At 43.4% G+C, this 22763-nt stretch overlaps 1 protein-coding gene across 1 annotated transcript in view; it reads left to right on the top strand.

The window, feature by feature from the left end:
- Nucleotides 1-22763, top strand: part of SIK2 (salt inducible kinase 2) — an 84343-nt gene that overhangs the window by 6420 nt on the left and 55160 nt on the right. The window contains 2 exon segments of the mRNA XM_029572825.1: nucleotides 7926-8042; nucleotides 10911-10974. Coding sequence (XP_029428685.1) covers nucleotides 7926-8042; nucleotides 10911-10974 — 181 coding nt within the window.

The following is a 22763-nucleotide window of genomic DNA, read 5'->3' as shown; positions in this document are numbered from 1 at the left end:
CCTTCCTAAAATGTTTCAGTTGGCATAATAATACCCCAGTCACCACCACCCCCCACCCCCCCCCAAAAAAAAAAAAAAAGGCAGACTGGGGCGTTGATGTGAGCAGACTCCCTGATAACAGAAAGCTGGTTACTCTAGTTGCAAAGATGCCTGTCGAATGCATAAGGAACAGGTGGAACCAGCCCTGGGTTTAACACCCCCCCCCCCCCCCCACCCCGTGGCTTCTAAGGATTTGTAGTGCCTGGATCTCCCACAAAAGCAGGGAACTTTAAGCCTCAGAGCTGCAGCAGCGTAAATCCAGGATTGGTTCACCCAGAGTCGGCACTGGCTGAAAAAACATTGCATATGGAGCCCTGTTCCTTGCACATGGTATTCTCTCTGTGGAGAGAGAAATCAAACCAAATACAAAAAAAAATCCACTGGCATTAAAGCAATAAATGTTTGCTAGTATGACCAGCATAGCTCTAGCTGCTGACTGTGCATAGATTCTGTGGCTCACGGCATTGGAGGTTATAATCCATGCCTCATAACCAGTCACATCTTTGTTTGAAATGTTTTTGATAATGCAAATCAAAGGCACTTATCTGAAGGCGTTAATCTGTAATCAAGGAAAAAAAAACAAATAAATGCAGCTAACAGTAGAGACACCACCATCTGCTTTTAGTTGCACCCCTGATTATAGCTCCACACCTCCGGTTAAGTACCTTTTATTTGCATAAACAAAAATATTTCCAAAAAAAAAAGTAATAGTGACTGGTTATGCACAATGATTATAACTTCCAGTGCTGTGAGGCAGACTTAAAACACAAAATCTGTGTGCAGTCAGCGGCTGGAGATATGAAGGTCATACTAATGAACATTAACTGTTAGATCTTTTGCTTAAATTCTACCAGTGGATTTTTTGGTTTCACGCGTTCAGCCTTGGCTAACATGCTAGATGGTAGCTTTCTCAGAGTAGAAACAAATCCCACCGTTACTGGGTCTCTCTTAGGGTAAATGCTGTGGATTGAATCGAATGGTACATTCTTGTAATTTTTTTTTTTTTTTTATAATTTTATTTTTTGTGCTCCCCCGTAACTTAGCTCAAGGCCTCCGTTTATGATGAGAGGCAGGGAGCGCAAGCTTGACTCTCTGTTCACTGGAGGGCAAGAGACTCCTCTCTATTAGCGGAAGGGCAGAGGGCACGGCTTCGGCTTAGGCACCCGTTCTGACTGGCGCTACCCGTGAACGAAGCCAGCTGCTTAATGAGGGCAGTGACCTCTAGTCGGGGATCTTCTCGGAGACATTAAACGGGAGACTTGGTAAATCAAACATCAGTGTGTTTTGGGGGGAGGATTTCTTTCAAGCAAGATGGTCCGGTCCAGAATCCGCATAATCAAGCAAGCACAAAAGGTGCAGGGGGGGGGGGGGGGGGGGGTGAGGGCTTTCCCTGCAGTTTACTGAGCTGACCTGTTTTGAAGGGCGAAAGGTGAAAAGAGGGAGGCCCAGCTGTGAGTGAAGCTGCAGGCCAAAATATCGGAAGATGCAGTTTTACAAGCCGTCCATCCTCCTCCAAAACAAAATCTAGCTCTGTCTGTGCTGGTTGCAGAAAATCACCAAATGCGTGCTTTCATTTGTAAAAGTTAGTTTTGTGTGTTTGGGGTTTGTTTTTTTTTGGGGGGGGGGTTTAGAGAGGGAAAATAAAGCTTTCTGGCACATTTCAGGCCTACTATCAGGAAGGACTTTAGATGGACAGATGGGGCTCAGTTGGAAGAATTGAGGGAATGGTCAATGGTATTATGTATATAATATGCTCTAATCCACTTAGCACGCCTGACGTTGCATTAGGTGGAATATGTGTTTTAAATAAATAATTAGGGGGGGGCCAGGTTATCTGTTTCAGTGAGATTTTTTATTTATTTTTTTATTTTTTTATTTTTTTTTTACATTACCTGCCAGTGCCAAAAATGGTCCTAAAGGCCCAGAGCAGCTATCATTTCGTGACCTTGGGCTCTTCCTATATGCTCTAGGAGGCAATTAAATGAAGACTATTTTTTAAAATAATTTTTAATGCATGTGGTGGTTAAAGCTGAGAGTTTCAGGAAGTTCTCTTAGCTGAAAGAACTTTTTTTTTTTTTTAACCTTATAATAATTTGCTTGGCGGAAAAGGATATTTTTCTTATAGAAATCTGTAGCAGGGTAGCTTTGACCGAGGAGGGAAGTGAGCAACATAGCAGAAGCAACTCGGAGTTGCATTAAAAAAAAAAAAAAAAGCTTCAAGCTCTGTGGTGGAAAGTCACTGATATATTACACTTGGGGCGGGGCAGGGGGGTCACCAGCAGACTCCAAAGTATGTTGGAGATCCTAAGCTTGGAAAAAGATCTGAGAATCTGTGGCGTCTGCTGGTGGCCCCCAAGTGACTATAGCTGTGAATGTCCATTTTTTTTCTTTTGTTTGTTCCTTAATGCATGTATCCCCCCCAACTTTTTTTTTTTTTTTTGACTGCCCACCTCCTCCTGAAGCATTCTGAGAAGCCACCGGTGTTTCTAAATGACATGTGGTTCATTGCTGCAATAATACCTTTTAAACAGAAGTATGGTAAGACGGCTCTCAGTTTCATAATACACACAGGGCCTAATCCTAACCTCAAACTGCTTCTTAAGGTGGGATTCCAGCTGGCCTCAAAGGCAACACTAGAAAGTCAGTTTTTCTTGAGCCACAGATCACCTACAGGTGCTGTTTCAGACCCAGTCAGACTTTGGCGCTTTGCTTAGCACCCGCTGTGTGACTAATGGTGGTGGTTAGTGCCTTTCAGCCAGGACTGAAAGCGCTGAAGCACTTTGTGTAGTCAGGGGGGGGAACGACACACGATAACTTCTATAAAAATTCACCAGGTGGTTGGGGGTGCAGCGTGGGCCTGCCACCTACACAGTCGAGAGCGACCTTGATCCGATAAGGTGATTTTGCAATACAGTCCTAATTGAGTAGGACTAGGAAAATCCACATAGAAGCGCATGGGTCTTCCTGCCTCCCTTGTTTAGTGATGTAGACAGCTGGCTTTGCACCAGCAAATACATCAGTCTCCAAAAAGCACCCCCCCCCCCCCCTTGTTTCTGAGACGCGGCACCAGCGTCCTGAGAAATGAATGCATCATCGCTGTTCTTCCCGGCCCCAACTCTCCAACACCGAGACGGCCCATCCCCGGTGGAATCCCTCTTCCCCCCTGCACCGCCCCGTCAATCGGGACATAATTTCACCTCCCCCCCCCCACCCCCTTAAGGCTTGTGAATACCTGGCATAGTGTTCCCTTAGCATGAGGTGTGCTAAAAGCTTTCAAGGCTGGTTGCTACTGAACAATGAGGCCGCGATGGCGATAGACTGGGGATTACAGCTTGTTCCAGAACCTTTGGGATTGTCCATTCTGTTAACTGAGATCTCTTAATATTTAACTCTGACACGTAAAAGTAATGCTCTGTTCCCTGTGTACATCCTAACTGAGGCAACCGCAGTGCATTCCACGCTGTGAACAAAGCAAGCCTTTGATAGGAGATTAATAGCATGACAATTGCTAAGATCAAATTTGAACTTTAGGTTGGCAGGCGTGGTAATGGGCCATCAGATCAGTGGGTGTCTGGGTGCCTGTTTACTGCCACTCCGAAGCATGGCTTATTTTTGCTTCGCGCCCACTGGCCATTGCCAGAGCGTGCTTTAAGGTGAACCGCGTGCAATGAACCAGATGATGGCTCTGGGATCAATAAACCCCCCGGGTTTTCTTCTGCTCCGAGATTTCCCCCATCCTCTCCTGGAGGCAGCCTCCTGACCAGTCTGGTTTTCAGGATATCCATAATGAGTCGGAGGGCGAAGAGATTTGCACACACTTGAAGACCCGTGGTGTGCAGATCTGTCTCATGCATGTTCATTGTGGCAGTCGTGTGCCTCCAGGCCCCAGATTATAATCTGCTCCCGACACTTGTTGAAGAAGTGGGACTGGTGTTTGGTGCTGGGGATGACAGGTTTGGAAACGATGGACCAAGACATGTGCTTTTTTTTTTTTTCCATGTATTTTGTTGTGTTATAGATCGATTTGCTTCATTTCCTTTGGTGCTGTGTTCCATGAGACACTGGTAGTGTAGATATTTTTGTTATATATATATATATATATATATACACAGAGAGAGAGAGAGAGAGCAACGTGTGCTCCGTCGGCTTCTTGCCAGCTCTGAGTCACCCCTTTTTTCTTAAATCGCTATTTTTAGTTCTCCATTTTCTTGTTGTGATGTTTCCTGGAGAAACCTCCGTGCCACCTGTCCACCCTGGCAGAGTCGGCTATGCTGTGCGCAGTCAGTGTCGTGTCCCCCCCCCCCCCCCCCCCCCAAGGCTTGGTGCACACTGCCTTAGGAACCCACCCGGACCTGATCGGCCAGCACACGTTCTCCCAGCGGTCCCGGCACTATCGCTGCCAGGCCTTTGGAACCCTTCCTGGGATAGATTTCTGCCACGGGTTGAGCAAGGCATAGGTTCTCTATTATGTAAGAGAGAACAGCAAATGGCAACAGATTCTTCCCCCCCCCCCCCCCCATTTTGAAAAGGTTTGCAAACCTAGGCGGGTTAGCAGCTGCCTTTTCCAGAACGACCGTGGACCTGAAAGTTGCTGACTTTGGCTCTCCTATGGAAGATGCAGCAGCCGTGACTCTTTCCCCCACCCTCCCCCGGTAATGGGCAGGAAAGAGCTGAGCCGGACTCCTTGTTCAGGTTTCACAAGCCACGGTTCCAGCTTCTCCTTTTCTGTAAGCAGCTGATGCTGACGGCACATGTCCGCTTACTGTTAGAGGGCAAGTCAGGGCAGCATACCAGCCCCCTTAAAGAAACAGTCGGCCCTGCTGATCCCTGTGCAGGTACGGCACTTGGGTGCGCCTTCTCACAAACATTTATAAGAAGACCCGGGCCTCGGTTCTAATCCCAGCTCTGGCACCAACTGGATGTGACCCTTAGGGGAAGTTACTTTTTATCTCCCTGGGCCTGGGTTCTTCTGAGTACAATTAAATAACTTTCCTCTCCATCCCAAAATATCCTTTCCTGAAAAAGGATGTTGATGCACAGAAGGAGGGTAGAGTCATAACATACCGTCGGTCTTTGTGCCCACTTTTCACCAGGCTCTGCTGTTGTTGGGCAGGTCAGAGGAACTCGCACAACTGCCTGGATTCCTCTAGCCACAGGGTAATGCAGGGTTGTTGTTATTGTAAAACATTTTTAATGTCACTGAATTTTTTTATTTTTTTTTGGGGGGGGGGGGGATATTATTTAGTCAGTGTTTACCATCCTAGTCAGAATTTATAAAGGGTTATGGGACGAGGGAGTGATCATCGGACATAGTTTGCTGGGAGCAGCTGGGACTTTGAGGAGGGGGTGAGTGTTCCAAAACTTGCCTGAATCGGGCATTGACTTTGAGGAGGACTCTTTGAAGCCTATGTAGGTCACGAAAGCCATTTTTAAAAGGACCAACAGAAAAAGATGTTGGACATGACCTTTTGAGACTTCTGAGGGCTCCTGAGTTCCCCAGGAAATTCTTGGGACTTTGTGGAAGGGACTGAGTGTTCCTGTAACATAGAATTGTAAAGAAGTGTTTGTACAATTAGGCACTGCTGGAAAAAAAAATAGGAGACTTTTTTTTTTTTTTAATTTTGAGTTTAGTTTTCCTGAGCACCAAGGGGAGACTTTCAATTTGTGAGCACTGTTTAAGCAACCGTTGTACAACCCCAAAACAATTGCGCACTTTCCTCCTGAGCGTCACTTCGGCCCCTATTACTGATCCAGTTGTCAGCTTCGCACAGGGCTTTACTTCAATGATCTGATGCCCATGGTTTTGATACTTTGGGGTTTTTTGGGGGGTTTTTTTGTTTTTTTTTGGAGGTTCTGCAGTTACTCTCCCTTTCGTGTAGGTTTTGAAACGATTCAGGAAAACGTGTTTTGACTCTGGCCGCGCAGGAGCACTGAGGATACAGACGGTCCTGTGGGCTCTTTCAAAACGTTTCTGTTTATCGCCAGGGTGAATGTGTTGCCACAGGAAAGGGAAAGCAGACTTTTTTTTTTTTTTCTCATCATGTGCCAGGGAGTTGATGTTTGTGTTCTCATGGCTTTCTGTTTTTTTTGAGATTCATTTAAGAACATAGGACACACCATGCCCTCTTGTCCATTGAACCCAGCATCCTGCCTGACAGTGGCCAATCCAGGTCACGTAATGGGAAGATCCCTTCCCTGTTGCTCATTCCCAGATGTAGGAGATGGTGATCCTACGCTTGCCTAGTTAATAACTGTTAATGGACATGTCCTCCAGAAACTTGTCCAAACCTTTTTTTTGTTTTTGTTTTATATAAATCAAGGTTTATTGAACCAGCATAAAGAAATCAATGCAAACATAAACACATTCATCAGGTATACAACAAAATATAAGAACCAATAGTTTTCGCAAGCTGTCCAAGCTTTTTTTTTTTTTTTTTTTAAACCCGGTTATGCTATTAACCTTGACTGTATCCTAAGGTGCCATGTTTATGTAAAAGCAGGCATGATGCAATTAAGCACAGTTGTCTCCTGATTGGACTTTTGATCTATTCTCTCCATTAATGTTTTGGTAAAACTGTTTTCGTGTGCTTCGGATATGCTGAAAACGCATGCACACGCCACCTGAAGCTTTGTACTGTTAGGAGCAGTATTTTATCCAAACCTTTTCTTTTGTGATTGGCGGGGGAGGTTTCAAGGGCTTTTGCTGCCAGCTGAAGTTATGACAGGTGGGGGGTGGGGAGGGATTTGCAATCCAGAGAACATTCCTCGGAAGTTTGCCAGTCCTCAGCTTTGCTGCCAATGATTTCACATCCCTTTGCTTGCTGGTCAGTCTATCTTCTGTGTTCTGTTTGTTGGGAAGACTCCCAAGCAAACTGGACCTTTCGCACTCCTGCACACACACACTTGCTATCGTGTTCCTTATCACTGGAATTGTTGCTCAAATATTTTTTTTCACCTAGTTTTCCATTTTATTTTGGCTACTGCAGCTGCTTCTCATTTCTCATCTCTTCTAGTTCTCGGACATATTTATCTTTAATGAAATATTTTAAAAAGGTGGCAGAATGATGTATCCTCATGTACGTTTTGTACAGTAAAAGGGACAGATTTATTTTTTCATTAAAACAGAAATTCCACGTTGGTGTATCCATTTGTTCTCCTGCCACCAAGATATCGCTTTATACGAATGCTTTAAAAGTCGTGAAGTCCTCAAACCTATACAGGGTCAGAGCTGTGTAATGTTCACTGCACGTGTGGTGTCGTGACAGGGCCTCGGACCTTCTGAAGGGGTGCAGGTATGAGGAAAAGGAGCTTGGGTAACTTGGTGGTTAAGCTGACCACTGGGTAAAGAGTTTGGATCCCGTGCTCTGTCATTACCATGCATTTCATTAAGCCTTTAGCTTTATATCCCTTCATCCCAAAAAGGACTGAGAGCGGCTTACGATTATAATATTAAAATACAATAAATCCCAATCAATATAACAAAAGGTATAAAATGTAATCACAAATTTATATAAAAAATAAAAATTCCCCATATCCCCACCCCAATCTCTTACAAAGGGACAGGGACAAAATCTGACATCCCACATTCATTCCTGGCCAAGAAATCCAGAGACTCTCCCAGTTCATAGCTACGGCAGCAAAATGCAGTGGCCTGAAAGACTGAATAGAGTGGCTTGGGGGAATCCTGGTTTATTCAGTGAAGGGAAATTTTACCCACAGAAATGGTAAGGAGTCATAAGTTCCTGCATTTTGAATAAAAATAAACCTTACAACTGTGTGCATTTTATTCAGTTTTGATAATAACCTGAGAGCAGAAATGCATTTTTTTTTCTGTACGTTTTTTTTCTTAATTTTATTTTTACATATTATCCTTCTCCATCTTGCAGGTTGCAATAAAAATTATTGACAAGTCTCAGCTGGATGCCGTGAACTTGGAGAAAATCTACAGGGAAGTGCAAATCATGAAGATGCTGGATCACCCCCATATTATTAAGCTCTACCAGGTACGGCACTGTGCGGACATGCAGCGATCCCTGACAGAGCCAGTACATAAGGGGTTTGCCATTGATCTCGTCACTGCTCACAGCCAAGAGGGGAATCTGTAATTCACAAGCAAACAGGAAGGATAGCATCTGCGCACTGTTCATTTTATATGTGAATGTCATTTTGGCTAAAATAAGTGTTTACAAAAAAAAAAAAAAAGTTGAGTCTTCTGTGCCAGAGAAGGTTTTGGTTTGAATCTAGAATGTCAAAAGTGCCTTTATGATGTCATCGACCCCCCCCCCCCCCCCCATGAGAGCAGCAGACTGTGATCTCAGCCACATCTGATTGGACATGAATGGTCAACTGCATCACTAGATTCCCAGTCAGAGCACTGGTTAAAAAGAGCCACCACTATGCACGTTTTGTTAAACATGTTACTGCACGCATCGGTCACTGATCCTAGGAGGTTAGATTATGAAAACCACATTCTCCCTTTTGCATGTTTTTTTTTTTTTATTGTGGTCCATGAAAACTGGACCCAGGAGCCCTGCAGCAGTGGGACCTTGATGTCTGACGTCCCTGCAGGAAATGCGACTCTGTATCCAGAGCTGCCATGACTTTGCCCCAGGAACGTGCATAGTTAAAGGACTCAATTTTAAGAATCGCTGTTTTCCCCAATCTGACCTCCGGTAAGGGACTGCGATGTTCACGTACAGTAATATTTGAAAGATTTGTGATGGCCTTGTGCTAAAGTGGGGGAGGTGGAGATTGCCACAATGGGCCTCTGCGGTCCTCTTTGATGGGGCAAAGAATTTCCAGCATTTGCACCTGAGTTTGTATTTCTCCAGGCCTGCTAAAGGCATAGTTGGTCAGATACTGTGGATAATATGTGGTTTTGTCCAATCAAAAGTGCCACAACCCTAAAAGACTCTGGTTTTCTCCAGGACTGACTTTGAATACTAGCTCCCTGCATCACAAAATCAATAATTACCCCCTAAACCCCCCCTCCAAACCTCGTTTTTTTTTTTAACCTAATTTATGCAAGAAAGGAGGCTTATGAGATTGCCATGTCTGTGTGTCCTTCCCTCCCTAATAATAACTTCTGTCTGATGTCCTGTTCACAGCAGACTTTCAGGATGTGTCAGGGACAAGAGGATCCTCGTGGGATATTATTTTGGGGATCCCCTTATGCCCGTGGGTGCATCTGCATGTGAACACATCCTGAAAAGTAGGCTCCATTACTTCTGCATGGAACTTCTTATTGCGTTTTCAGTCTTGGTGGTATTTTGCTTCAGCAATTATAAAATGCCTTGAGCCAGGGTGCATTAAAACAAATTTACATATAAATTCATTGTGCCTGTCATGGAGAGCTTATAGTCTATGGGTATCTGAGACAGTGAGAGGTAAAGGGTTGGAGGTACTAAGTACTTCCCTGTGTGGCCCCCCAGATAATAGGGGTGTACATGTGACCTTGGGCAAAGTCACCTTAGGGCCAGAATGCATGACAATGGCAGAAGCAGGATTTGAACCCTGATCTGGTTCCCCTGTCCATTGTTCTGACCACTAAACCACTCATTGTTTACTGGTGAACAGGAGATGGCATGGAGTAGTTTCTTAAGACAAATAAATGTGTGAAGTGCAGTAAATATTAAGCAACTCTAAGCAGAACTGTTAGAATACCTCGCAAGGAGCTCGGCATAGGCCGCACCTGTCAGGCAGTGGATTTAATGAGGTCTAATCTGCATCCTTCTCTCAGCGAGTTGGGGCTGCTGTACTGAATAAGGATGAAGGTTTGTTTTGTTTTTTTAACGTGGCTGCTCTTGATGGGTTTAACTTGAAGCAAGTGCCAGTTGAGTTGCAATTCTCACATTAAACAGTGCTGGACTTTCTTTTTTTTTTCTGCCATGCAAGAATACAAAACTGATCTTTTAACATCCAGTGGTGGTGGTGGTAGCCAGGAAGTTCAGACGTTCGTGAAAGGGGCTCCCCTGGATGCAGCGAGAAGGAATTTCACATAGGGTTAAGGAAACCGTGCTATGAAAAAAAAAAATATTTTAAATTGGTTTTATTTAGTAGTTGGAGCAGTCTGGAGCATCTGAGAGGCGCCCCCCCCCCCCCCTATTTATTAAAATGTGTTCCTGTAAAGAAATGTGAAGGGCAATTTTCAAAGTCATTTAGGTAAATTGGCCTGAATTAAACTGCTACCTCTTGCCCAGCTTAAAGCTCCATGCGGGCTTTCCCAGCACTCACGCTACCTGCTGGGTTAAAAGCAGGCATTTCTGGGTGTTTAACTGGGTGTATAGGTTGGGTTGGGAGGAACGACACACCCATGGGACTTTCATAAGTATGTGCACCATTTCCGACATCTCACTCTCTGCTTTTTATGCGAGGAATGCCTGTTTGCACCTGTAAACCCTCCTGATATTTTGTGTTTTGTTTCCTTGACAGTAGACTGTAGCCTTATGACAAGTAGCCATGTTCACTCTCTAGCAATTGTAAACAAAATGGGCCTGATTTTAAAAAGCATTTATGCGAGGAAAACAGGGTTTTCCTCGAGTAAATGCCCTTTACTTGAGTAAATGGCCTTTGAAAATTACCTCCAGTTACAGGCACATTTTTAAATTCATTCTATGCTCCTGCAATCCCCACTAAAGCCCTGTACACAGCCCATGCTGGGAAAACGTTATAGATTGCCCCACAATCGCCGGTCTGATTTGGTGCTGGTTAATCACTGTCACAAGTGACCTCTCATGCGTGCCCATGAGCAAGATGCATCTGCTTGTTGGGGCACGTGTGATGCTTTTTCCTAATTGAGATAGGGGTGACGGGAATGCTGATTTTAAAGATTTTTACTGGTTAACAAGTGGTTTTGCCTTCTGCATCAACAGGTGATGGAGACTGAAAACATGTTGTACCTTGTGACGGAGTACGCCAAAAACGGAGAAATTTTTGGTAAGTTCCATGATTTTGTTTTTCACACCATCTTTTGCCAGTGGCAGAAAGTTCTGGCAGTTGTACCTAACATGACGTTGACCTGTTGGTGTCATATTTCTTCTTGGAATACAGTGTAGACCTTCTAATCTTTCATTTTGCCATGGAAGAGATTGAGTTTCGAGGTCGATAAGTTGGGCAGAAAGGGACGAGGTTGACCATGAGTAGCTGTAGGAAGACGTGATTCTCTTCGCTCCCCCCTCGGTTCAGATGAGAGCAGTTGAAAGATGGGCATTGTTACAAAAGGAAGACCTTAGTTTAACAAAAAAAAATAAAAAAAACGTTGCCAGCCTTTGCCCAAAAAACTGAACCAGCTTCCCCCAATTACAAAGTGTAGGAACCCAACATCCAACCGGAGGAGTAGGGAATCCCAAGCCGATAATTGAATGCTTCCCTCAAGCCATCAGGCTAGCTCCATTGGTTCGGTTTAACTTTGTCCCATTTTCTACAATTTTTATTGCTTTCCCAGTCTTGTTTACATCGCCTTTGCTGGAAGAAGGGACATTATCATTGCAGTGCAATTTTTGACTTAGAAATTGTGAATCTCCTCTTCTCCCCCACCACTCCCCCCCCCCCCCCCCCAAAAAAAAGTGCAAACATGGAAAATCTACTGAAATCTTACTCCTCCCCACCCCCACCGTCAGCTTGCTGGGCCTATTTTTGTAATTTTATTTTTATCAATAAGCAGTGTAATCATTCGAGGGCTGATCTGAGAAAAATAAAAGAGTTTGCTTTGTGTGGGTGCTGGGCTTTTGTATGCAGTATGAGAAGAGCTTGGCTAGTTTGGCCATTGGCCAGGAAAAGACACCACGGTTCCTCAAGGCAGCTGTCCCATAAATTTTGGCTGATAAGTTGATTGCACAACTGGAACCACTAACTGTTTGCTTTTTTTTTTTTTTTTTACTTCATCCAACATTTCTCCGGAGGGCAATGTTCTGTGAGAAATCAGCGATGGTTAATGTGCGTTTGTTCGGGGAGTTCTCTTTCCTTGTGAATGGAGGACTTGTCTACGAGTTTGGTGGGCTTGGAGCAAGAAAAATATAAGCATGAAGGGGAAGGGGCTTGATCTGCTGGGGTCATTCTCAGTGCAGACAATGTTCTCTTCCGGATGTTAAGATGCCAGTATGAGCAGTGTTTCTCCTAAAGTTGCTCTCTAGGGCCTGATCCACTAAGCTTTCCCCCCCCCCCCCCCCCCCCCCCCCCCCAGTCAAGCCCTTAACGTCTCTTCGTACTTAGGCCACTGGAGGTGTACTTAAAAGTGTACACTTCTTCTTATAGTGAGCAGCATTATACGCCCTCTCCCCAGTTCAAATTGTATTTTTTTTTTTTTTGCATTGTACGTAAAAAAAGAAAATTAAGCACCAGAGAGCAATAATGGAAAGCATTTTGTAGATGATTTGTGGGTGTGTGCAATCCTTTAAATGTCACCAGATATTATTTCTAAGTTATGCAATTGTTTGCCATCTTCCTTCCCCCATTTATGCTTTGCTACTATGGTTCAGTTGTGTCCAGGACTATAGTTTTGTTTTGTTTTTTTGTTTTTCCCCCTTTTTCTGCAGCTTTCCATTTAAGTACTTACCATACTTTACCCCATTTTAACATCTGAGATTTCATGATATCTGAGCCAAGGGTGCCTGACTTCAGAGTTATATCCCAGATGCAGGCAATGCCTGAGATACTTTTTTTTTTTTTTATAATACAGAATTTTGTCACCTCTGGTAGGGCCCTAGCTGTAGTCAAATTATGAAAAAAAAAAACCCTCCAGGGTCTTCAGTTCAATTGGGATGCCTTTTATAAGTGAAATGCGAATAGCCCTTTCCGTTTTTAAAATCCAAAATCGAATCATCTGCTAATCTAATTGGTGCTGAAGTGCCTTTTAATAATGGAAATGACTGTGTCCAGTTCTGGAGAAAGAGAGACTCCTCGGCTCCGGCAGTTTTGTAAACGTGAGAAGCCATGGTGCCAGTTGGGCACGGTGCCATGCTCTTCTTTCCATAATGTAGGCGTCCTAACCCCAGTTCTAGATGGCTTGGTGCACTCCAGCATCCCTTGCTGTGACTTGTGTGCATCACAGAGAGTCAAAATCGAGCAATGATGTTTTCATCTCTGCCAGCAGTCCGTGCGGCACGGTTAATAGCACGCCGGTCTTTGCAGCTGTGAAATCAGCAATGTCCGCCAGTGTATCGTGGCAAAGATCAGGGAACCACATTTATCCCAAAGTGTGGTACGCTGCTGGTAACAGCCAGGGGGCCATAATTCTATGCATGGAAAAAATGAAGCCGTAAAAGGTGAATTTTAAAAGCCCTATGTGTGCCAAAGCCAGGAGAGATGCGACTATCTCGGGCTGGCGCGTGTCTCCCAGTGTGCACACAAATCGGGAAAAGCAAAAAAAGGGGCCAGGGCAGGGCCTGGGTGGTCCGGATATGTAACATGGATTGCGTGCTGGGGTCCCCTAGTGTGTAACTACTTCTGCTGTAAGTAATGGAACAAAACGAGCAAGGCTAGTTAGGCAGGGTTTAAGGGGAGGCACGTTAACTAGCGGGGTTAGGAAGTCCTATCCTTTAACCGGGGAAACTGGGAAATGCGACGACACACGTATCTAATAAAATCCCCCCCACTTACACGGTAGAACCGGCATTTGTGCTCACATGCGCATGTACATAGAAGATTATGCACACGTGTACGCATACGGCCGATTTTATGTCGTACCTGCCTATGTTATTGGGCGAAAGCCAGCATACACGTGTACATGTATGCCCGCGCAGCGTTATCTTCTAAGTGTTTTATTTTTGACGTCTGTGTTGATGGATAGCAGCCCTTAAGTACTAAAAGTCTATCATTCTTAAACTTTATAAGTGCAGGTAAAGTTGTAGGCGTTTCTTCTTGCTGTAGGCTGCAGAAGGCAGTGGAAAACTTCAGCAGCACTCTGACAGAAATCGCAGGTTAGTTAACTGTGGTCGGGCTGAGATCACCCAGCCCTGAACAGCATGCTACCTCTGAAATTAAATTGTCATAAGCAGGCATAGCAAGTGTTTGCGTCTATGTAATTTTTTTTTTTTTTTTTTTAAGGTAATTGGCTGAAACTAAACTGTATTCCTGTTAGGAGTGGATTTACTGGGTGGATGTAAAAAGACAAAGGGTGTTGCTTTGATTTTTGGTTCTGCTTGTTTGGCTAGATATTTTCTGGCCCAAGGTGTAGAGTAAATGCTGATAGGCTATTTCCCCTGTCTAGAAGCTGCTAGAAACAAGAGCTGGCTGTTTTTATATTTGAGGAGCTTGAAGAGCGAGACAGGAAAGTTCTGCCATGTGGGTGGAAAGTGGCAGGACTCTTTTTGTTTAGGGAATGGCCTTTTCCGGGATTCACTGTCCATCAAAGTTGGCGACAGTCTTTGTGGGATTCCCGATTTTGGTGAGAGAGCGCACACAGAGCTGGGGTCCCTGGCCTTCCCCTCTCTAGTCTCTGTGTGGTGACAGCAAAAGAGGTCTCAATGAATCCTCATTGCCCACATCACCTCACACTGGAAGGCATTCACTGTCTGGAATGATGCTCTAAACTCATGTAAGCAGGTTGTTGGGTGGCAGTCTTGACATGGGTGCCCGTGCAAACTGTTTTGGTGTGAAAGAAGAAAAAGTATTTTGTTCTAAATATTAAACAAAAGACAAGAATACAAAAATCGTTAACTTTCAGATGCCAAATATTTATTGGCGCCCCACCTTCTGGCTATGTGTTCATTTTGAGTGACTTGAGTTGTTCCCAAGGTAATGGGCTTGGGCTTCATTGAGAAGGGATACTGGCTAAATGACACTGTCGTTGCTGACAGGTTGAGCTAGTCCTGGTTCTTCCCTGTTGCCATCTGGAATCCCAAAATGACACTTGGTCAATTCTATTGTCGTTCGAGACTCCGGCTTCCAGTCAGAATACCAATGACACCCAGCATATTTGAGAAGTCCCAGTGGCACCTTCAGATGTTTGAAGACATCCGAACACCTCTCAGCTTATCCCTGACCAACAGGTACCTACCACTAAGCCCGCTCATCAAGCCTGCTAGCTTTGCATATGTTAATGATTCCCATGATTTGCTGACCTGGGATATTTTTTATAATGGCTTGGAAAACAAGCCCAATAACCAGAGTCTTGCATTAGCTTCACACCACTCTGAAGCCAGCCTCTTACTAGCAATAATCGGATTATATTCTCAAACAGGTCAAAACATGTCGGCATTGTAATACTATTCTCTTAGTCACTCAGTCTTGCTACCAAGAGTATGTTGTGCATAGCTGTTACTGAAACCAAGGTGTTTATTAAAAGGATCACAACTAGATAATGCACTTACACCCACATTTTTTTTTTTTGCCGGAAACAGTGCGGTATATTTAATATAAAAATAACGTGTAAAAAAAAAATGGGTGTCCGCCTTTAAACCATGAAATATTTTAGAATTGTGGCAGCAAATAGTAACTCGCACCCTGCATCATTTGCAAATATTGCTTTGTAAGCTGTTTCCAACCCTTCTTCAGGGTGTTTTCCCCTGGTAATTTGTGGGGGCAGTGCCCTGCCATTTGAAAGGTTCCACTGATCCGTATCAATGACATACCATGCGCCAATTGGCTGAGGTGGTCTTGGCTCTTGAATTCAACCCTTACTCAGGAGCACTACCTAAGAAATCGCAAAACTAAAGACCGTGTAGGGGGAAAAATTCTCAATACAACTGACCTCCAAATGTCAAACGCTGAGTTGATACAGGATGGGCGTTTCAACCTGATCTATGGATTTTTATAGAGCATATTGTGAACCTGCGAAGGTGAATCACAGTTGCTTGATCGCCGTCTGCAAACATGCAGTTTCTCCTTTGGATTTTTAGGCATGCTTCACGGGAAGTGCCGGAGGATGACTTGTGTCAATGCTGATTTTTTCCCTTCATGCCCTTTTTCATTTTACGTGGGTGACTTTTAAAATTGCACTAGCAAATGTTGCAGCATAGGTGCATATGTTGACTGTCAGATTCAACAAGATGGCAGTCACTCCCACGTGAGCGTGTATTGTTACGCCATGGAACTTGCCTATGTAATTTTGAAAAAAGCACACGGATGGAAATTGGCAGGAACAGGGCACACATACAGGCACATGCTCCACTTTCCAAAAATACCGTTGCCTCCTCTCTGGCATTCATAAATACTCTTCCTCCCCCCGTCACACACAGTGTAAAGAGTGCTTTTGGAATGGAGTATACCTTTCCAATCTTGTTGACCCTGCCTAGCAGTGTCTGTCTTTTCTTTTTGGAGGATTTTATTTGGGGTGATCTCTGGTAAACTCTGGGGATAGGGAAATACCTACAGTACCTGAATGTAATCCACTTTGAAGTGCTGAAAAAAGTGCGACAAGCGGAATATAAATCTAAATAAATAAAATAAACCTGTAGGCTCCTTTCTAACTCTGTAGGGTGTTCTCTCCTCCCTGTATCAAATGGCTTTCATGAGCTGGGTTTCCCCCATAAGCTGCTCATCTCTTCTGCTATATAGCAGCACAGGCCACTTGACGAGCTAAATAATCATTGCTCTGAAAAGTACAGCAAAGGTACATCAGATCCAGGAATGAACACCTGTACTGTAGCTTTGCAGGGGTTCTGAACACTGTTCACCTCTATCTCCCCTTTCTTACGTGGGTAACAGTAATACATATTTAAATGTAAGCCCTTCAGCAGAGGAATTGGATGGATTGCATTATGAAGCTATTTGGTGCCAGTATGTTCTAGAAAGATGATATACAGCCTCTTTTTATTGCTGAACTTTCTGCTGTATCCTAATGAGGGAAGAAGGCATATTAGGGCACTGACATGTCAGCTGCTTGAGACTTGCTTATTCAAATAAAGAGGCAAATGACATTTCTTTTCTGGAGAAAACAAAAAAAAATTTAAATACATTTTTTTTAAAAAATGTGACCGTCTGGGACACTGTACGCTATCCACACGACCTGTTGCATCACAGTGCATTCTTCAGTTTTGCTGCTCCAGCCTGATGCGAGGGGAGACATCTTACGGTGATGACATGCACAACCTTGACCCAGTTTGACGCACAAAGCGGCAGCTGGCATGCTTTGCACAATGCCGCCCTGCATATGTTTGGAGAGATTCCTTCTCTTAATCTGGTCTAGTCTGATTGGTAATGCCTGCATCCCTGGTGGCTTCCTTCATACAGGGATCCACGTGGGAGCATAATAACCCTGTCCCAAACTGCACTGGTTTCCATTTTATTTTGGCCGGGGGCTGTTTCCCAGTTAGTCTTTTTTTTTTTTTTTTTTTTTTTTTGGATATGGAGCGATGGACGGCAGAGTTTCATTGGTTTATTATATATGTGCAGTCCGTTGGTGAGGGCTGATGTCTATCGATTTGATCATACAAGGACACTGTAGCTTGCATACTTAAATGAGTAATTTCACCCTCCCAACTCAAAAGTTGGCAAGGTTGAAATACCACCCCAGACTAAAGATTTGCTTTAAAAAAAAAAAAAAAGTAGTTATGGAAGAATTTAGGATTTTTGGATTATTGCAAGAAAGTCTTCATGCTCTGGCCAATTTTTTGGCTATAGAATTTACTGGGAAATGTCTTGGAGGTGAAATCCTTGGAAGGGGTTTCTTTCCTTATTTTTTTTTCCCTAGCTGCATTTACGACTGCCTCTCCCCTCTCTGCCCATTTTTTCCTTCCTTATTATGAAATGTTGAGGAAATAGTAAATTTTGTGCGTGTCGCCTTTCATGCCGAAATCTTGTCCATTCGTGTTTGTGACAACTGTTTTCACAAATATGCCCATCTTTTATAGAACTGTAACAAAAAAGCATTTACCCTCATGGTTCTTTTCCAATTTAGGGTTGAGAGCAGCTAATGTGGTAAACCAAACATAATGTGAAGCTTTATATTTCATCACTCCATAGAGTTAATATTACTTTTTATGTTTCATTTCGGGAAGCAAGGAGTGTGTGCAGTATTATAGAAGGCATTAACTTCTGTATTTCTTCTCAGTACAAGTCACACACCATATTCATGTAAGTCTGAAATGCAGTCCAGAAATGTCATTTTACACTTCTAAACTGGTCTGAAACCATCTTCAAACTCCATTTGATGAAGAATTAAATGAGGGCCAATTCTGTAGACATGTCTGTGCAGGGAGACAGAGCAAATGATTAACACCAGTTAGAGGCCGAGCAGGTAACTGTGTCATATTCCAAAAGGGATTAGAAGCCTACGTAGGAGGACATGTCCTCGAGAATCTATGTATCCACCCTGTTTATGTTCTTTAAGTGGGTGATGTATTTTTTGAGTTCTGGGTTCTTTAGGACAGGAGAAGTGACGATGGCTGGTGAGAGTGCTCACAAGAACTGTGTGATGGCAAGAAAATATAGTATCAAGTTTTAACTTTCCTCCTGGCCTTGATGAGTATCTGTTTAAATTTGTAAATGACTTGGTTCCTGAAAGCAAAGCGGTATAGAAATTTTAATAAACTGAACTGAACTATTGCTTTATTTTAACCGGACTAATGTTGGAGGTGATGGGGTACATAGTGAACAATGGATCCTTCTTGTATGCGAGTTGTACTTTGGGTTCTTCAAACAAAAATATTCCTTTTAGAAATACAGGAAATTAGTCACATCCCTCTGCCTTTAAGAAAAAGAGCGAGAGAAGCATTCTTCCTAACTGTTAGCCATTCATTTCCTGCCATTCGGAGTACCCTAGAGGACACAAGTGTCATTTGGCTTGAGTGGATTGTTCAGAGTAAATCTGACCCTCGAGGACCTAAAACCAGCCTGGTTTTCAGGATCTCCATGTGCATGAGGCATTATTTGCATACCCTGGAGGTAGTGCGTACAAACCTCTCTCATGCATATCCATTTGGAAATCCTGAAACCTAGACTGGTTTGTCACTCTCGAGGATCAGATTTTGGGTCCCGTGGGTCAAAGTGTTTAATATAGTGCAGAATTAGTTCCTGAATTTGTTAAAATGCATTAATTTGGAATATTTCCTTGGACACAAATGTTTTATAACTGCTATAATTTGATGTTTAGCTAGGATCTCAAAAGACTGTGGAACTGTAGCACTTACGATGCACAGTCGTTGGATTGAGAAACTGAATTCCATAAGTGATTTTTTATATACTCGTGAGGCTGTGCTTCTGCTCCTTCTGAAAAACAGTGGTTGGAATCTGTCAAATTCATAAGCAATCACCCCCTTTCTTTTAAAGCACTCTCCTCCATAAACTTTATTGCTCTCCCTCTCTTGGTATCAGGAAGGATCAATTGTAACAATGCTGCTGTATTCATCGTGTCTGGAGAAAAAAAAAACACCTTTTCTAGCAGCTTGGCAAATCTGGTGGTTCTGAAGTATCTCTTAGAAAACTGCACCCTAGGAGTATCGGATATTTCAACCGTGTACAGAAGAGGGATGGCAAATTTTGTAAAGTTAAATTTAAAAAAAATCCTATTCAAAGTTCTTTCCTCCCTGTGGGGCATATAGTGCTACATTTTTGCACTCTACATCTTTGATGGTGTTTCAGCCCAGGAACAAATTCTGTGCCTCATTAGATATTCCAACACATTTTTTAGGTGCCATCATTGCACCAATATGTATCTAGCATCTGGGCCTTCCCTAAAAGAAGATGTAGTCTGGGAGACCCACTTCCTGCTTTAGAGGGCATGACAAAGCTCAACTTTCATAGTCACCTGCTAGGTAGCAATTCCATCACTTTGCTCGATCACAGTAGTGAAATGAGTGAGGTTAAAGTGGCTGCAGCAGCCCAAATGCTTCATGGAATTTCTGCAGGGCTGTAAATCTCCAGTGACAGCTAGTCAGAGTGATGTGATATAATATGTGACCACGGCAAATGCAGGAAAAAAAAAACATTAATCTGGTCTGCAGGTTATCACCTTCAAAAGCTTGGGAGCAGGATGAAATACAACGCTTTGGTTCATTATAGTTGTCCTTATTCCACTAGGGTTTCCTATTACAGTTCCCAGTGGTATTTTATATCTGTCCATAAACAACTGTTGGGGTGATTCATTGGTTTAGCCTTTAACTTTTGGTTTGAATTCTTCTAGAGGATTGTGTGTCGCTGTCTCGTCTCTCTATATTTTTTTTTTGCTATCAGGTGGACCTTTCGATAGTGACTTGTCCAGAGCATTGTTACAGGCTCACTTACAGTTCAGTGCAGTGGAGTGGAATTCAGTGGCCCTGTGATATTACCAGCTGCATCCTGAAGTGAGATTTGCCCAGAAGTTGCTTGGGCTACCTTTATTTGGTCTTCCCCCATATTATTTGTCTCATTGGCTTTTCACATATTGACATCAATATATGTCAATGCAAGGACGATAGTTTAATCCCAACATTGTCTTGATATTGTTCTGGTGCTGGAACTTGTGTTCACTCTACAAATTACTCCTTAGAAGGGCATCAGTTTATACACCATCAAGATCTTATACCCTGGATGTCCAAGAGTGGCAGAAGATTATGTATTGCAAAAGCTTCTCAAGCTTGCTCTACCGCCTGTACCACCAAGTAGTGGTCATGGCTTATTTGTGAGTTCCATGGGTTCTGCATGTAGGTTAGAGAGGGTTCTCTTTCAGTGCAATAGACCTTGTTGACTAGATGACAGGAACTCTGCATTCTAATCCAGTCTTCCAATTATTTTCTGTCATACCAGTTGAGCCTTTGGAGGCAGGTCTGAACCAGTAACAATTTCTGCCTGTCCCTGATAACGTTAACTCTGTCAAGTTCCCATGTGATGAACATTTGGGTGCTAATATTTAAGTATAACGTTTAAACCTAATTAATTGTTCTCTTCAAGAGGCCTCCAAATAGACAGGGTAATTTTTAAAGCATTGTTATGGCAAGCCTAGGTTTCTAGTTTGAAGATGGTAACAGCACAATATTTTTGTGTATGTCATAAGTTATTTTTTCTCTGGGGGCATGTTACTCAGTTGCAGGCATTTCCTTTGGTATACCACAAGCCCTTATGTTCGCCAACAGCTTTCTGCAGGCTCCATCAAACGAATTTATTTTTCTTTCATCAGGAGGTGAGGGCTCATGTTGTCTTCGTAAGGATTGCATTAGTAATTACATCATTTCAACATAGTGCAGTGCCAAGAACACTGAGTATCTCCAGTGTATACAATCTATGTTGATCCTATTAAAAAAAAAAAAAATGTAGGTTGGCTTGGGACGTAGTAAAGGCATGACTTGGGTGTTCACTTCTGGTAGAGAACTGGGGGCAAAATGCCCAATTGCAAGCTGAAGCAAATGTTGGTGATAACCAAAGAAAGAGCTCTTTCAACTTACCCCCATCTAGAGGATCAAGCTAGTCACCATCCTAACTTCCTCATTTTACTTCCGAGACATCAGCCTCACTAGCATCAGAATCTGCTCTACTCTTGGCCTGTCCATGTCCTTCCAAATGACTGGTCAATGCAGCACAATCTCATTGATGACGTGAATCGATGAGTATGCTGGAGTTTGCAGATGTTTTGTTTCAAGAATCCAACAGGATATAGCAAGAAATTCTACCCTCAGAATCAACAAACAAAACATATGGCCATCTAAGGCTCCCTGTAGCATCTGTAACCTATAGGTTGAAATAGGAGTCCATAGTAACATAGTAGATAGCAAAAAAAAAAAAAAAAAAATACCAGCTGGCCCTTCCAGTCTGCCCCCTTATCCTGTCCATACTGCAAAGGCTACATCTCGGCTACCAGCTACAGAGTGTCCACCTGCAGAATTTTCTCCTTATCCAAGAGATGACATCTGGAGAATTCACATCCTTGTACCCATGTTTCCCAGGACCTTTGTCCCTGTGCCATAGATTTGGGTACAGGTGGTTAATGCCTGGGGAAATGCAGTCGTGGAACACAAGCAGCTGACTTAAAAAAAAAACAAAACAGGAAATTGCAAAATTTTTGATAAATGGCCTTCAAGTCTGGACTCCACCTCTCTTGCCTGTGGTTTCCTTACCTCTGAAACTCTCTTGGAGGCAGACAGGGGCCTCTTACCCTTTGGTCTGTCACCCTTCCACTTTCTCAGTCTCTCAGCCCATGAGCTTGTCTTCTCTTCATGCTTTGCTTCTCACCTCTGTACCACCCTTTCATCCCAGCTCTCTAGCAGCACAGAGATAGTTGATCACAGTCTCCATCCCCAGACACTTCCCCCTTCTACAGTATCAATGGCGTACGAGTGCCATGGGGAGCAGAGGAGGGTTAGCCACTGATTTAGCAAACTCCAAGAGAAAGAGTTGAAGGATAAAAAGGGGCAGGTCTTCATTTCATTGAAATGCATTGGGAGGAGAAGGTGAAACTTTTGTATCGTCTTTTGCCAAGTGAGTGGGAGTCTCTCCTCTGAAGCGGAAGAGTCAACTTCTCTGGGAGAATGTTCTTCCAGCTTGGAAGCAGAAGCAGGAACACAATTCTTGGTTTCCTCCCAGAAGGCTTTAAATTGCTTTGCATTCGTTTGCTTGGAAAGGAATGATTTTACGTTCTCCTCAGGGGGAGTTAGAAGATAGAGTAAGAGAGCTCCAAACACAGGTAATGTGTACCAGAGGTTTTGCCATAACTTTATTGGATCTGCCTGCACTCTGCATCAGCACAGTCAAGAAACGCACAGGCTTCCATATTTAAAAACGAAATGGTCTTGGAGTGTGACAGGTTTGCCTTATCTTTTTGTTTCCGGGCATTTGAAACTAGTACAGCCGTGCTTTTTTTTTTTTTTTTAAACTTT

This window comes from Rhinatrema bivittatum, chromosome 12 (genome assembly GCF_901001135.1).
Source record: "Rhinatrema bivittatum chromosome 12, aRhiBiv1.1, whole genome shotgun sequence".
NCBI lineage: Eukaryota > Metazoa > Chordata > Amphibia > Gymnophiona > Rhinatrematidae > Rhinatrema > Rhinatrema bivittatum.
This window is presented reverse-complemented; position numbering and strand designations above follow the sequence as displayed.